Source organism: Lutra lutra, chromosome 6 (genome assembly GCF_902655055.1).
Source record: "Lutra lutra chromosome 6, mLutLut1.2, whole genome shotgun sequence".
NCBI lineage: Eukaryota > Metazoa > Chordata > Mammalia > Carnivora > Mustelidae > Lutra > Lutra lutra.
In genome coordinates, this window is record NC_062283.1 from 103,257,677 (window position 1) to 103,271,096 (window position 13,420).

The 13,420-nt window shown below is 33.3% G+C and overlaps 1 protein-coding gene and 1 long non-coding RNA gene across 2 annotated transcripts in view; one reads left to right on the top strand and one right to left on the bottom strand.

Annotated features, from left to right (window-relative positions):
* LOC125102942 (uncharacterized) overlaps window positions 1–4,204 on the top strand; it is a 63,031-nt gene extending 58,827 nt beyond the window's left edge. Inside the window, exon 4 of the long non-coding RNA XR_007128234.1 lies at window positions 3,686–4,204. This is a non-coding gene — a long non-coding RNA (uncharacterized LOC125102942). The remainder of the gene's footprint in view (window positions 1–3,685) is intronic.
* The window catches only part of PHIP (pleckstrin homology domain interacting protein), a 133,794-nt gene that overhangs the window by 105,775 nt on the left and 14,599 nt on the right, over window positions 1–13,420 (bottom strand). Inside the window, 2 exon segments of the mRNA XM_047734612.1 lie at window positions 11,757–11,855; window positions 11,943–12,093. Of these exon segments, the coding sequence (XP_047590568.1) occupies window positions 11,757–11,855; window positions 11,943–12,093 (250 nt within the window).

Genomic DNA, 13,420 nt, shown 5'->3' on the forward strand with positions numbered 1-13,420 from the left:
ATAAAATGCAAAAGTAGTTATAATTCATAATAACCACAAAAACAGTTCCTAAATTAAAGTAGAAAAGAGTGAATTCTGGATAATCAGTACCTAGATTTCATTCTAATCTCCATGATCTGTGTTAATAAAGGCTTTCTAAATGTAAAATTAGTAACTTATAACTATAAAACAAGAGTTTGGAAATCTATAAAACTAAACTTGAGTGACTACAAAACTGGTAATAAACATGTAAGCAAGACCACATGAAAACAAATTCCAAACTGCTTTATTGCTAGGCAATAATTAGTATTCCCAACAAAATAATGCTAGATTCACAACCAGGCACTCAGAGGGCAATTTCTATAGAAATGACCTTCCAAATTCATTGCAAGTCCAAAAAATTGCCTACATACGGTGTTGGTGATTTCAAAATTTTCCATCAGATAAATGTATTGTGCAGTGTAAGATATATGATTAGGCATAAAATTACATAAAATTTTCTTCATTTTAAAGAACCACAAAAATGTTCTAATGAAAAGGAAATATGACTATGGGGTCACAAAAAACAGCCATATAAATCTCTAAAAGAGAAGTTATGCTAAAGCCAGGAATCAAATACCCTTGAGAAAATAGCTGTGAAGAGGAAAAAGACACCAGGGCTTATCTCAAGTACTAAGTCTTACTAAAAGGACTTCAAGAATCTAATGATAGAAAAAGTCTTATCTGCTTCAAACAACAACATAAATACAACACAATACCTAATTTGGTGAGAAAAATGACTATTGAACAGTATTATGATATGTAGCAGTTTTGGAAAATAATGGCTAATATTACTGAGTGCTTCAGTAAAGGCCAGGGACTTTATATATATTCTCATTTAGTTTCACCCATCTTTTAAGATAGGTACTACTATTATCCCCAATAAGGGGATATTCCTTACCAGTAAGGAAACTGAAAGACAAAATGTAACTTTCCCAGATATGAAGCCCAAGGGTTGAATTCAGGCAGACTGATCCCAAAGCGCACACTCTTATTAGGTAGACAGATTTTAGAAAAAAAGACTGAAATGAAACATGCCGAAGTATTAACAGCAGATTACCAGAGAGACTGATTTTTGAGCTATCCTCTGCTTTCCAAGTTTTCTCTAGTAAGCATCTATTCATTCTGCTTAAATTTTTAATTAAATGAAGTCTATCAGTCTACCTGAAGGAACTCAAAAGAGCAATATGAAAAGCATAAGTGGTCTAAAGAGATTAACTTAAATTCAAAGAATGAGAAAAACAGGCCCAGGGATAAAGAAGCAAAAAATTTAAATTTATTTAATCATAAAAAAAGAAACCCTCAACAATAAGTATATTGAAGTATCAGAATTGTATACTATAAAACACAATAACCATTGCCAATTTGACAATGGATTGAATGATAAGCTACAAAGAATTCACATCTGGTTTGGTTCAAAAGCCATAAAATAACACAAAGTGCCATCAATTTTGTTTATAAGTTTTGCTTCTAAAATCTATCCCATTAAATTTTTAAAGTACAAAAAAAATACATCAAAGATTGTGTAGGTTCAATTTTATTTGGCAAAGAACTGCACAAGAAGGAAATTTTAACATTTAACTGACTATAGGGCCACAACTGAAAAGTTTATTGCAGTAATTTTCCTGAGATTACTAACATAGACATGAGTAGGAATTAACAACCAAATATTCATAATTTAAGGGCCAGAGATATTATGGGGAAATAATTCAACACAGACTGGTTTATGTTTATACCATCATCTGGTCTTTATGTCATCTTACAACAATAACTAGCAACCAACCAACATAAGAACAAGACAAACAAATCACTATTACTATAATGAACAAAATTCCCAACTTTAGTTAAAGTAGCAAGGGGCTGCAACATTAGAAGGACAATCCTGTGAACAGCTTTTGTCCCCAAAAAAGAGGAAGGAAAGAGAGAAGAGAAAAGGGAAATAATCACCTGGGTAATAGAGTACCCCTTAGAGCTTCTCCATTTAACCACTGTTAACTAAAATAATTAGAATGCACAGTAACTACCCTCCAAATCTCTACATAGTCAATTCGGTGTTCAGTTGTACCTGCTGTATGAAAGACATCATGTTTTTAAAATTTAGCGGATACTACAAAGATAAATAAGGAGAACTCAAATACTGAAATAAAATACAGAAAGTAAAGAGATGATTCTAAGAGTAAAGCAAAAAATCTCAAGAACCAAGTATGTAACAAGCAAAAACATAACAAACCCCAATATACACACATTATAACTACTAGAACTATAACTTACTAAAATTGTAAAATTACTTGATTTGTATTACTCTTCCTCCTCTTTTCTCTCTTGGAAACTTGTCTGATATTACTTCAATCAGAAAATAATATAATGCCATAATATTATCAGTTTTAAATATTTTTTAAATGTTTTATAGTAATTTAATAAAAACTCATTCTTTAAAAGTTATGTAGTTTTATACCAAATATTTTAATCATTCAATTTTAAATTAAGCATTTATACAGCATCTACATGGGCCAAGTATGAACTAAAGGATGTAACAAAGAAAAGACACAGTACTTACCCCCATGGAGACTGCAGTATAGCAGGGAAGACAGATATGAAACAAGGACTTACAACAGGAAGTGTCAGCAAAAAAAGGGTTCAGAAAAATCTTGAAATATACAGTAGAGGGTCTTAAATATATGGCAGGGGAAGGAGGGATTGGATATCAGCGAGTCAGGCTTTTCTGAAAAACGCACACTTAAACTAAGACCTGAAAAATGGAACAGCCAAAGAATGTTGGTGGGAAGGGAGCATATTCTAGGTTGAGGCAAGAGCATGTGCAAAGCTCTGAGACTGGAAAAAATACAGTACTCAAGCTACATAAGGAAGCCAGGTAAGCACACAGAGCACGGGGCAAGCATGGAGAAAAGAGATGGGAAAGTAGGGGGCAGACTGCAGAGTGCTTTCTAAGCTACGGTCAGGATTTCTGGACTATTTCCCCAAAACAGTAAGTTGAAAGTTTTCAAGGAGAAAGTAATGGGAATGATGTAAGATTTGCTTTGGGATAAAAACTGCAGTTTTATCTCTTTACCACAATAAGAACAGATCAGAAGGGATCTGACTAAAAGCAAAAGCCTATTTTGCAAAGAAACAAAGGGTTCAAAAAAAATGTCATTTTAGAAAAAAAATTAAATCAGTCTGCTAACAAGATTCTTAAGCCTTTCTCAAGGAACTGAATGATTTTCTCTCAAATTATTTATCTGGTAAGAGATAAACTTTAAAGAACAAACCACGTTTTATTCTTTCTAAAGTTCTCACTCTGAAGCATACTTCCAAGGCTCCCATACCTAAATCAATAAATGGACACAGGTGATACAAGACTAATGCATAAAGAATTTCACAGAGAAAGCAAAAAGGTGCTAAATAAATGTGACATAAAGTTAAATGCATAAGAGCAGAAAAAAATACCAGGGATAAATGAGTTGGACGCTACTTCTTAAGGTTTAGTTTCTTCAATAACATGGGGGTATCTTGCAATGTTGCTATGAAAAGCAAACAAGACAAAATGTATTTGTAAACTCAAAGGTATTATATATATACTAACATTTATACTGTCCTTAAAGAATCAAACCTTCATGTTATAAAAGTAAATATTACTGAACACAGGTTTTCTTTTACTTTTTTAAAGACTTTTGTGGGAGATCTTTCCTCCCCCTGGGTCTTCCTTAAGGAGTGGAACAAATTGCTGCTCTATTTCTAGAAATATCTACTCAGCCTGATCATGGACTTCCCAGTTTCAAGACGGCTAGATGTTCAATAGTTAACTTCAAAGGTTCCCTGAAGAAATTCAAAATAAAAAGTCAGAGACTTTATGAAAAAAATAAGATAATTTGCTTCACCTATATAGATATGAAATTCAACATTAAACCCAGTAAGCAACCTGGAAAAATAGGGGACACAAACTAAAAGGGGTAATGACTGACTAGTGCTTCCTAATTACTATTCCAACTGTTTGCCAGACATACAACAGGAAGGCAGGGCGCACAGATGATACCTCTGATCACAACTATGACCTTAAAAAGAATCTCCTCTCATTATTTACAAAAAAGAAAAGAAAACACAGCTACAAAGGCAACAATTTGAACTCAAATAAGCAAACCGTCATTCTTCAAAGTGTTTCCCCTTTTTTGGTCAATCATAAGTTTGAAAAGAAATTTAAGCAAAAGAAAAAGTATAAATAATAATGTCTATTTTATATATTTGGTACTTTGGCATAATGAACATTAGCTTTATTCCCTTAAAACAAAAGCACAATACATCTTAGGAGTCTCTCATAGCTACCTGTTCTTAGAAGATAAAAAAAGGAAGTAGGGAAGGGGGAAGGAGTGGAGTAAGCAGAAGAGAAAGAAACAAAAGCCTCTGCCAAATGAAAATATATCATTCTGAATTTTTCTTGTCCCACCCTATTCATTAATTACATCAATTACCTACCGGCTCTTCATTTAATATTTACTAATACAGAGGAATTGGGTCCATAAAGAGCAATAAAATATAATCTACTGATAGATAAATGGATAAGGAAGTTGTGGTATGTGTGTATATATAAATAATGAAATATTACACAGCATCAAAAAAATGAAATCTTGCCATTTGCAACAATGTGGATGGAACTAAAGGGTATTATGCTAAGTGAAATAAGTCAGTCAGAGAAAGACATTATCATATGATCATATGATCTCACTGATATGTGGAATTTAAGAAACAACGCAGAGGATCATCAGGGAAGAGAAGAAAAAAATGAAATAAGACAAAACCAGAGAGGGAGACAAATCATAAGAGACTCTTAATCTCAGGAAACAAGCTGAGAGTTGCTGGAGGGGAAGAACGTGGGAGGGATGGTGTGGCTGGGTGATGGGCATTGGAGAGGGTATTGTGGTGAGCGCTGTTTATTGTGTAAGATTGATGAATCACAGACTGTACCCCTGAAACAAATAATATATGTTAATAAATGAATAAATACAATCCAGGCCCTAACAGTATCGTAGAAAAAAAAATAAAGGCAAATAAAGATCATTCAGGGGACAGAGTAAAATATAGAAGCCAAGACCAAAAAATAAAAACCTCCAAACACAGCTAAGTTAGAAATGATTAGACAACAGAGATTATAAAACTATTAAGACTAGAAAAACAGAAGTAAATGTTAGAAGATGAGTTCTAAAAGAAAAAAATGGTTACTGAGAAAATAACAAGGTCAAAATGAATGAATTTAAGTAAGTTACGAGCAGTTGCCTAACTGAAGATAAAGTATGGACTGAGCATAAAAGGCACAAGACAACAGAATATCAGGCAAAGAATAAATGAACAGAAAAGAAAGCACAGATTATTACAACCTTATAATTTACTGAATTATGTGTCAAATGTTAAATTATATATGTTAAACCTTAAAGATTTCTAATAATGTACAATATTTCTGATATTTATGTAAGAAATATAGTCATATGAGGAAAAAAATAACCCTGTAACTTCCAGATCTCAGCCAAGTGCCAAATATGTTAAGAAATTACCAAGTATAGAATAAATCAAATACTGGAATGTGGCAAAACATAGCAGTGAAAATAAAAAGCGTTAAGAACCTTCTCTTCAAAAAAGTACTCAACATTTATTAGCAAAATAATTCATTAAATCAGAATTATAGAAAGGGCAGAAAGTAACATTTATTGTAGCCTACTTCTGTGCCTCACTTTACTATCTTATTTAAGTTTCCAATTACCAAATATGGTAGGTATTATCCCGATTTTACAAATGAGGAAGCTGAGAGGCTAAAAAATTGAATAATTTGCCTGAGGCCACACATCTAGACTAAAGCAGACTTAAGATTTATATTCTAATTTTAAATGAATCTTTGCTGCCTTTGTTCAAACTAGTTTTCTCAGAGAAAACTATAAATGTAGATGAGATCTAAGACTTCTTTTCATGTATAAGCTTCTTAGTGTTAACTGGATGCTTGTGTAGTAAGGCTATTTTTCAAGGCAAAGCTGTTTCCTTAACATACATTTTTAAGAATCAGGTTCTCTAGTACTCCTTATTCCCACCCATCAACACTGCAACCTTGCCACAGAAACAAGTAAAATGAAAGAAACAAATAAAACAAAGATATGAACTACGCTGGCAAAACAACAAACAAGATGAGATATGGAAAACCTAGAGATATAAAGCTTACTTTACTAATATGGTAAATACAAGAAAAATGCAAATAGGCAATTAGCAAAAGATTGTTTTAATTTAATATATTATATAACCTTTTCCACAAGATAAACATGCATTAAACAAATATCCAAATTTAACTTTAAAAACACAGTTTTAAAAAAAAAGATTTTACTTATTCATTTGGAGAGAGAGAGAGAGAACACACAAGCAAGGGGAGTGGCAGGGAAAGGGAGAAGCAAGCTCTGCTGAGCAGAGAACCCACATGGGGCTGGATCCCACGACCCTGGGTTCATGACCTGAGCCGAAGGCAGATGCTTCACCCACTGAACCACCCAGATGCCCCTAAAAACAGCTTTAATGTACCTAAGTCTCTTCACCCATGTCATTTACTATTAAACTACAGTTGTTTATTGTAGGCAAATACAGAGTAAATCATATCTGAAAATAGGCATAATGTGGGTAAGGAGGTTGGAAAAAGGACAATACCTGAGATTATTATTTTTTCTTGAAAGTAAATGTGCCTAATACACATTCATGTATTTCTTCCACAGAAAATCAGTTAGAAGCTAGTGATAACAGACTGGTGGGATCTTTCTTTTTTCCCCCCATTAAAAGAGGCTCCAGAGGACTAGAAAGCATCTGACCATTTTTGTTCTCTTGCCCTGTGAATGAAGTCCAGTTTAATTTTCACAATTTACATCAAGGACTAGGAAATACAAAACAGTCAGGGTTTATAAGCAGACAACAAAATAAAACAGGGTAAGAATGCACTAAGATAAACTCGAAGCTTGGTTCTTAAATTATACAGGTATGAGTTTTAGCATGCTGAGTGTAATGAACTGAAAACCGAATTCATTAATAAACCTTAATTTCTTAAAAACCAGTTTTTGGGGAAAGGGGGATGCCTGGGTAGTCAGTTCAATGTCTACCTTCAGCTCAGGTCATGATGTCAGTCTTGGGACCGAGCCCCTCAGCAGAGAGTCTGCTTCTTCTCCCTCTGGCCCTCCCCCGGACGTGCTCTCTCTCAAATAAATTAATAAAATCCTTAAAACACACACACAAACACACAAAATTTCTGGGGTTTTGCCTTAATTCAAAAGTATCTCTCTCCTTCCAATCATCTCTTACATTTTTTACTCACTACCCATTTCTGAACTTTTCTTGTCCCACTCTAGTTCATTATCAACTGCCTCTTCATTTAATATTTACTAATACTGCAGAGTTGGGTCTACAGAGAGTAATGAAACATAATCTCTATATTCCAGGCCTTAATAGTGATAAGGAATAGAAAATAGTAGAAAAGGAGAAGGAAGTAAATAATCACAACTATGTGACAAAAGCTACGGGAGACAGAAGTGTAAGTGGACATTGAAATTTTAAAGAATGAATAGATATTCACAGAACAGAAAAAAAAGAGACACTGCAGAAAGAAACAGAATAAGTACAGAGACAAAAGGATAAAAGAGTTTAGCTGACTGTTAAAAACTGCCAAAGAGCTGTATAAAATTAGAGCACAGGTACAGGTGAGGAAAAGGTGGGAAAGATGGGAAAAGGTCAATTTTGTGAGCCATATTACACAGTTAAGACTATTCAAAGTCAGTGAGAGAAAGGAGGCATGACATGATCCCATACGCATCTTAGAACTTTCAGAATTTTCAGCTGGAGGCAATTTTGCCCCAGGGACATTTGGGAACATCTGGAACATTTTTTGTTGAAGGGGACAGGAAGTAAGGAGTGCTACTAGCATTTACTGGGTACAGGGATGCTGATAAAACACCCCACAAGCACAGGACGTAGCCTACAACAAAAAATTATCTGGCCCAAAATGTTAATAGGGCCAAGGATACGAAATCCTGAGGGTACAGGAATAAGACTAGAGGCAAGGAATTAGGCAGTCTACAATTCTAGGACCCAGAGATCATGTTCTTGTTTATCCTGCAACTCCAGAACCTAACCCAGTGCCAGAGATAATACAGATTCCATATTTCCTTAGTAAGTGAATGAATGATGTTAGTTCCAGGCAAGAAGTACCAAGGCCTAAAATATGGCTGTTGCAGTGGTAATGAAAAACAGGGTCAAGAGATTGGAACAGAATACATGTGTCTTATTTACTAAATCAATGTAAGATAAGAATCAAGAAGTCTAACTCGCAGGCTTGGAATAACAAGTTTCAGAGGGTCAGAAATTCTATTTTACACATTTTAAAGTTTCAGACAAATGTGAGATATTCAAACTGAGAAGTACAACAGTTTGCATATAGTCTGAAAAAAACCTAAGAAAGGAGAATCCAATTTATAACCCCACTCATCTTAAATGAGCCTCTGAGTTTAAAACAGGAAGTTCAACTTAAAAAATAAACACACCCTAAATGCAGTACAGAAACCAGGATCCGATCCTGAACAAGAAAATGTAATTAGTGGGAAAATCTGGTGAGATATAAAAAAGGTCTGGTGTTTAGATAATAATAATGTGCCAGTGTGGGTTCTATAGTTTTGAGAAATGTACCAGATAACCTAAGATTATAACATTAGGAAAAACTGCATAAAAGGTATAAAAGAACGGTGAGGGGCACCTGGGTGGCTCAGTGGGTTAAGCCGCTGCCTTCGGCTCAGGTCATGATCTCAGGGTCCTGGGATCGAGTCCCGCATCGGGCTCTCTGCTCAGCAGGGAGCCTGCTTCCCTCTCTCTCTCTCTCTGCCTGCCTCTCCATCTACTTGTGATCTCTCTGTCAAATAAATAAATAAAATCTTTAAAAAAAAAAAAAAAAAAGAACGGTGAATTGTCTATGCAACTTTTAGTATATAATTAATTCCAAAATTAAAAGTTTATTTTAAAAAACCTGTATCTAACTGTGTCAAAATTTAAGTATCTGAATCTATAGTATAAACATTTAAATCTGTAGTTTATGAAAAGCTAAAATGTTAAGGTTTTTTTCTTCTTACATCCATTGATACATGGTAGTACTACCGCAGACCAAGGAAAGAGCAAGGAAAATCTTTAAAGGTAGCCAGAGAGAAAACAGCAAAGAGGAATCAAAAAAAAAAAAAAAAAAAAAAAACTTCTAACCTACATTCTGTGGTAACTCAAAATGATACAATGTATCACCATGCAGGCAAAAAGCATGATGAACTTTTCTTTCCATTACCAACCTATTCCCAATTTTGCAGCAATGACAAAATATTCAAGACTGTCACCAAGGGGAACCGACAAGACATGACCCTAAACTATGACTATAATAAGTAGAATTGTTTTGATTAGTCCAGCTTTGGTTTAGTGACTTAAAATTATATGCAAAAACGGAAAAGCAGGTACAATTGGCATTCTAATAGAGTTATTTTTTTTAAATATATAGAACAAATATTTTCCTGAAAATATGAGTGGAAGAAAAAAAACATTTATTTTAAACCCTAAAAGTGAAATTAAGTATTTCAAAAAGGTACAAAAATGACGTACTTGATAATTAATTCTGTTACCTAAATATGTCAGTTGCATTTCTCTGGTGTGACATAAAACCCAAGATCTTTTTGCCATATTCCCTATATCCATGTCAGCAATACTTACTAACCTGACCATTATGATTTAATACCAATTTTGAGTAACCAAATGCTACTATTTGAAAGTTTAGTTTATTGAAAATAAGGCATAGCAAAATGGAGTCAGTCTGGTCTAATGACGCACTCGACGTGTAACCCTGATCAAGATGCCAAACCTTTTGATGCCTCGATTTCCTTCTCTATAAAATAAGAATAGCTTATAGACCACTTAAGGTTTTAAAAGAGAAAATAAGTGGAAAATGCCTAGCACACAGTAATTACTTACACAGCAAAAAGAGAAGTTACTTACTGTCAGTATTCTTGTACTTTATCAGCTACCACAGAGCTACTGGACAATGTGGTGAAAAAACAATATAACACATTCCCCTTACTATATAGACATGCAAGTTTTCAAGAGAGGATGGACGTCCCCCTGTAGGTTAAGCACCTGTAATGTTTTACCTTCCCCTTCTTTAAAGAAAACTATTCTGCCCCTAGTTTAAGTTTCTAAGTGCAAAGATAAAATATACTCTAGTATCTCAAATCCTTTCTTGTTTTAATAGTTCTTCTTTATATACAGATTACCTATAGATACCAGTATGTAACGAAGACACTCATATGCTAAAAAACAAAACAAAACATCCATGATTGTCCGCCACACAAGTATTACAAAGGATACCTTTGGAAAGGTCAGAGAAAACAAACCAGAATACATCACAGAGACAAAAAGATGAAATCATAAAAGAGAAGGTGATAAAGATTAAGTAAGAAAGTCTACCATCTGTTCAATTGGAGTCCCAAAGGGGAGAGAATAGAGCAAAGATGGTATTTTAAAAGGTAATAGCTGAGAATTTTCCAATGCCAGGAAAAGACATTATGTAGATTCAAGAAACCCAATGGATCTCAAACAAGATTAAAAAAAACAAAAAACAAAAAACAAAAAACCCCACCAACACCAAGACATATCACAGACTAACTGTAGAAAGCCAGCAAGAGATCACCTTCCATGCAGCAAGTTAGGAGATTTAAACCCACATCTACCAATAATTACATATATAGGACAAACTGCTCTACATAAAACACAAAGATTGCCATACTGTATTTAAAAAAAAAAAAAAAACACTTCTATGCTATTTTTAGGATATGGAAAATAATAGGACAAAAAGAAAGTTTAAAACAGTGAGAAAAGGTCTACTATATTAAGCAAAAGGCAAAACTATAATGTTGATGATCAGTATAACAACTATCCAAAAAATAAATAAATAGATTTGGATAGGTGGAAGAAGGAGAATTAACACTCCTGGATAGACAAAAGAGTGGGGGTGGGAGAAGACGCTATGATGAAAATATGAAAGTCTCTGAAAATGAAAAGTTTAGACTCATGCCAGCGGAAGTATGATGCCATTAAAATATCATAACTCTTTTTACTTGAGCAAAACACCACAGCAAAGGTAGAATTAAGTAAGATTACTATTACAGTGTTGTAGATATGACCTGAAAGGGAAAGAAGACACTGAAAGCAAGAAGGTTGGTTCGGAAGATGGTACAATAATCCAGGTAAGACAAGAGCCTGGTAGTAGAAGAGATTAAGAAATGAATCTAGGAGGCATTTCAAGAGGAACCTATCTACATCAGTTTTCCTTTGAAATTTTAAAGGCAAAAAAATGCACTGTGCTTTATTAAAAAAAAAAAAAAACCTATTTTTATTTTCCACCATAACTAATCTGTAATATGATACATAGTTGTTCACAAAAATCAATCTAATAAATTTTAGGAAACAATTTTTTGTAAAAGTAATATGTCAAAGAGCAAGCTGGCCTACATTTGGTATAGTATGTATAATCCATAATTATACATTATGACTTCTTCACTATTAAGATTACTGACACAGTAAAAAAAATCTGATAGCTTTTTCCTCTTTGAATGCTAATGCACAGAATATGAAATTCTCTTTAACTAAAACATTTTTGTTTTCATAAGCTCCTTATTAAGAGGAAATCAACTTGGTAATGAACTCACCAATGCTGGGTGGGCTACCATAGTTAATTGGTGACTCAGGTGGTCTTCCACAATGCAATGCAGCCAGAGCAGATCCTTTCCACACAACATGCTTGCAGCCTATTAAACACACATATTTTTATGGATCCAAAAATAGGACATACACACAAAAAATAATGTCTAAATACTACTAGAAATTTTTCATACTTTTATTTGTGCGCAGCAAGGACTGTCTTCCAGCTCCCAATAAAGTTTGTACTCCAGGAACGCTTTGTGGAATTTCTTGTTCAAGAAGAGGTCCTAGCCGATGACATATTTGCAGCAAGTGATCAGGTGCTAAATGTCTGTAATACTTCACCTATTATGTGAAAGACATAAAATACTTGCTAAATAAGATAGTTCTTAATGTCAAATAAAATATACCTTAAAGAAACAGAGCAATTTGTTCTGGCTAGTCAACAACATTTCCTTTTACTTGAGGTAAAAGTTCAAGTTTATTCTGTGCAACCACTTGACTCACAAAATAAAATAGTTATTTCAACCACCCTTTAATTCATTGAGAAACAATGCTAAAGAATTAATATAACTAAATATACCAAGTTATAAATGAGCAGATTCTAGTCAATGCAAATACTGAACAAAGAAAAAATATATAGCATTATAACCTAAAATGATTATGTTGTAGTTTAACAGGTTAATTTTCAAAAACTTCAAACAAAAGTCATCCAACTGTAAAATATAACTAATATTTTGGATCTTTTATGTTATAAAGAATATCTCCAGAATAATTAAGGATAAAAAGACCTTGATAGTTCATGTTCTCATCACAAAATTTCAAAACATTTATATGGTCTCTATGAGGAATTTTGTAATTTATTCACAAAAAACCTTAGAGAGAAAGGCCAAATTCCAAATATTAATCTAAATAAATTTAACTATAAAATAAATCTACCTACTACAAAAAGTCTGGGCACTTCTGGAACAACTTCAAAACACTGCTTAAATTTATGCTAGCATTTGAAAGCAAGATTATGAAATTCTACTATTTTTATTTTCCATCCTAAAAGTCGTTTCAAAAAATCTAAAGAGAATTAGAGGAAAAAAATATTTTATCAATTTATAGTTGGATTATCAAGTTATAAAAAATTTCTCAATGTACTATCTAAATATTTTAGTTCAACTATTCTCAAAATGAGTTCTAGGAACCCCTAGAAGGTTCCTGAGGTAAAAATCATGACTACTACTAAAATGTTATTTTGCTTTTTCACTCTTTCTTGAGTGTATGGTGGATTTTTCAGGGGTCCACATGACAAGTGATATCACAAAAGACTGAATGACGCAGCAGATAAAAGAATTTAAACACTTCCCAAAATGTAAAACAATGCCACTTTTCATAAATTTGTTTTGTTTTGGAAAATAACTGCTACAAAAAAAAATGTTACTTATATTAACATGAAATGAGTTTTCATTTCAGTATTTTAAAACTTGTTTTAATTTTTAAATAATAAATACAAAGATTATAATCCATGTAAACAAAGAAAATTCATTAATTTTTATTAATATAAAGGAGTTTTAAGGCCAGGTGTTTGAGAACTGCTACTCAAGGTCACATAGTAATGGCAATTTTAGTATGAATTCCTCGTAAGATTGATTTGGGGAAGGAAGTGAAGGGTTAAATTCTCTCA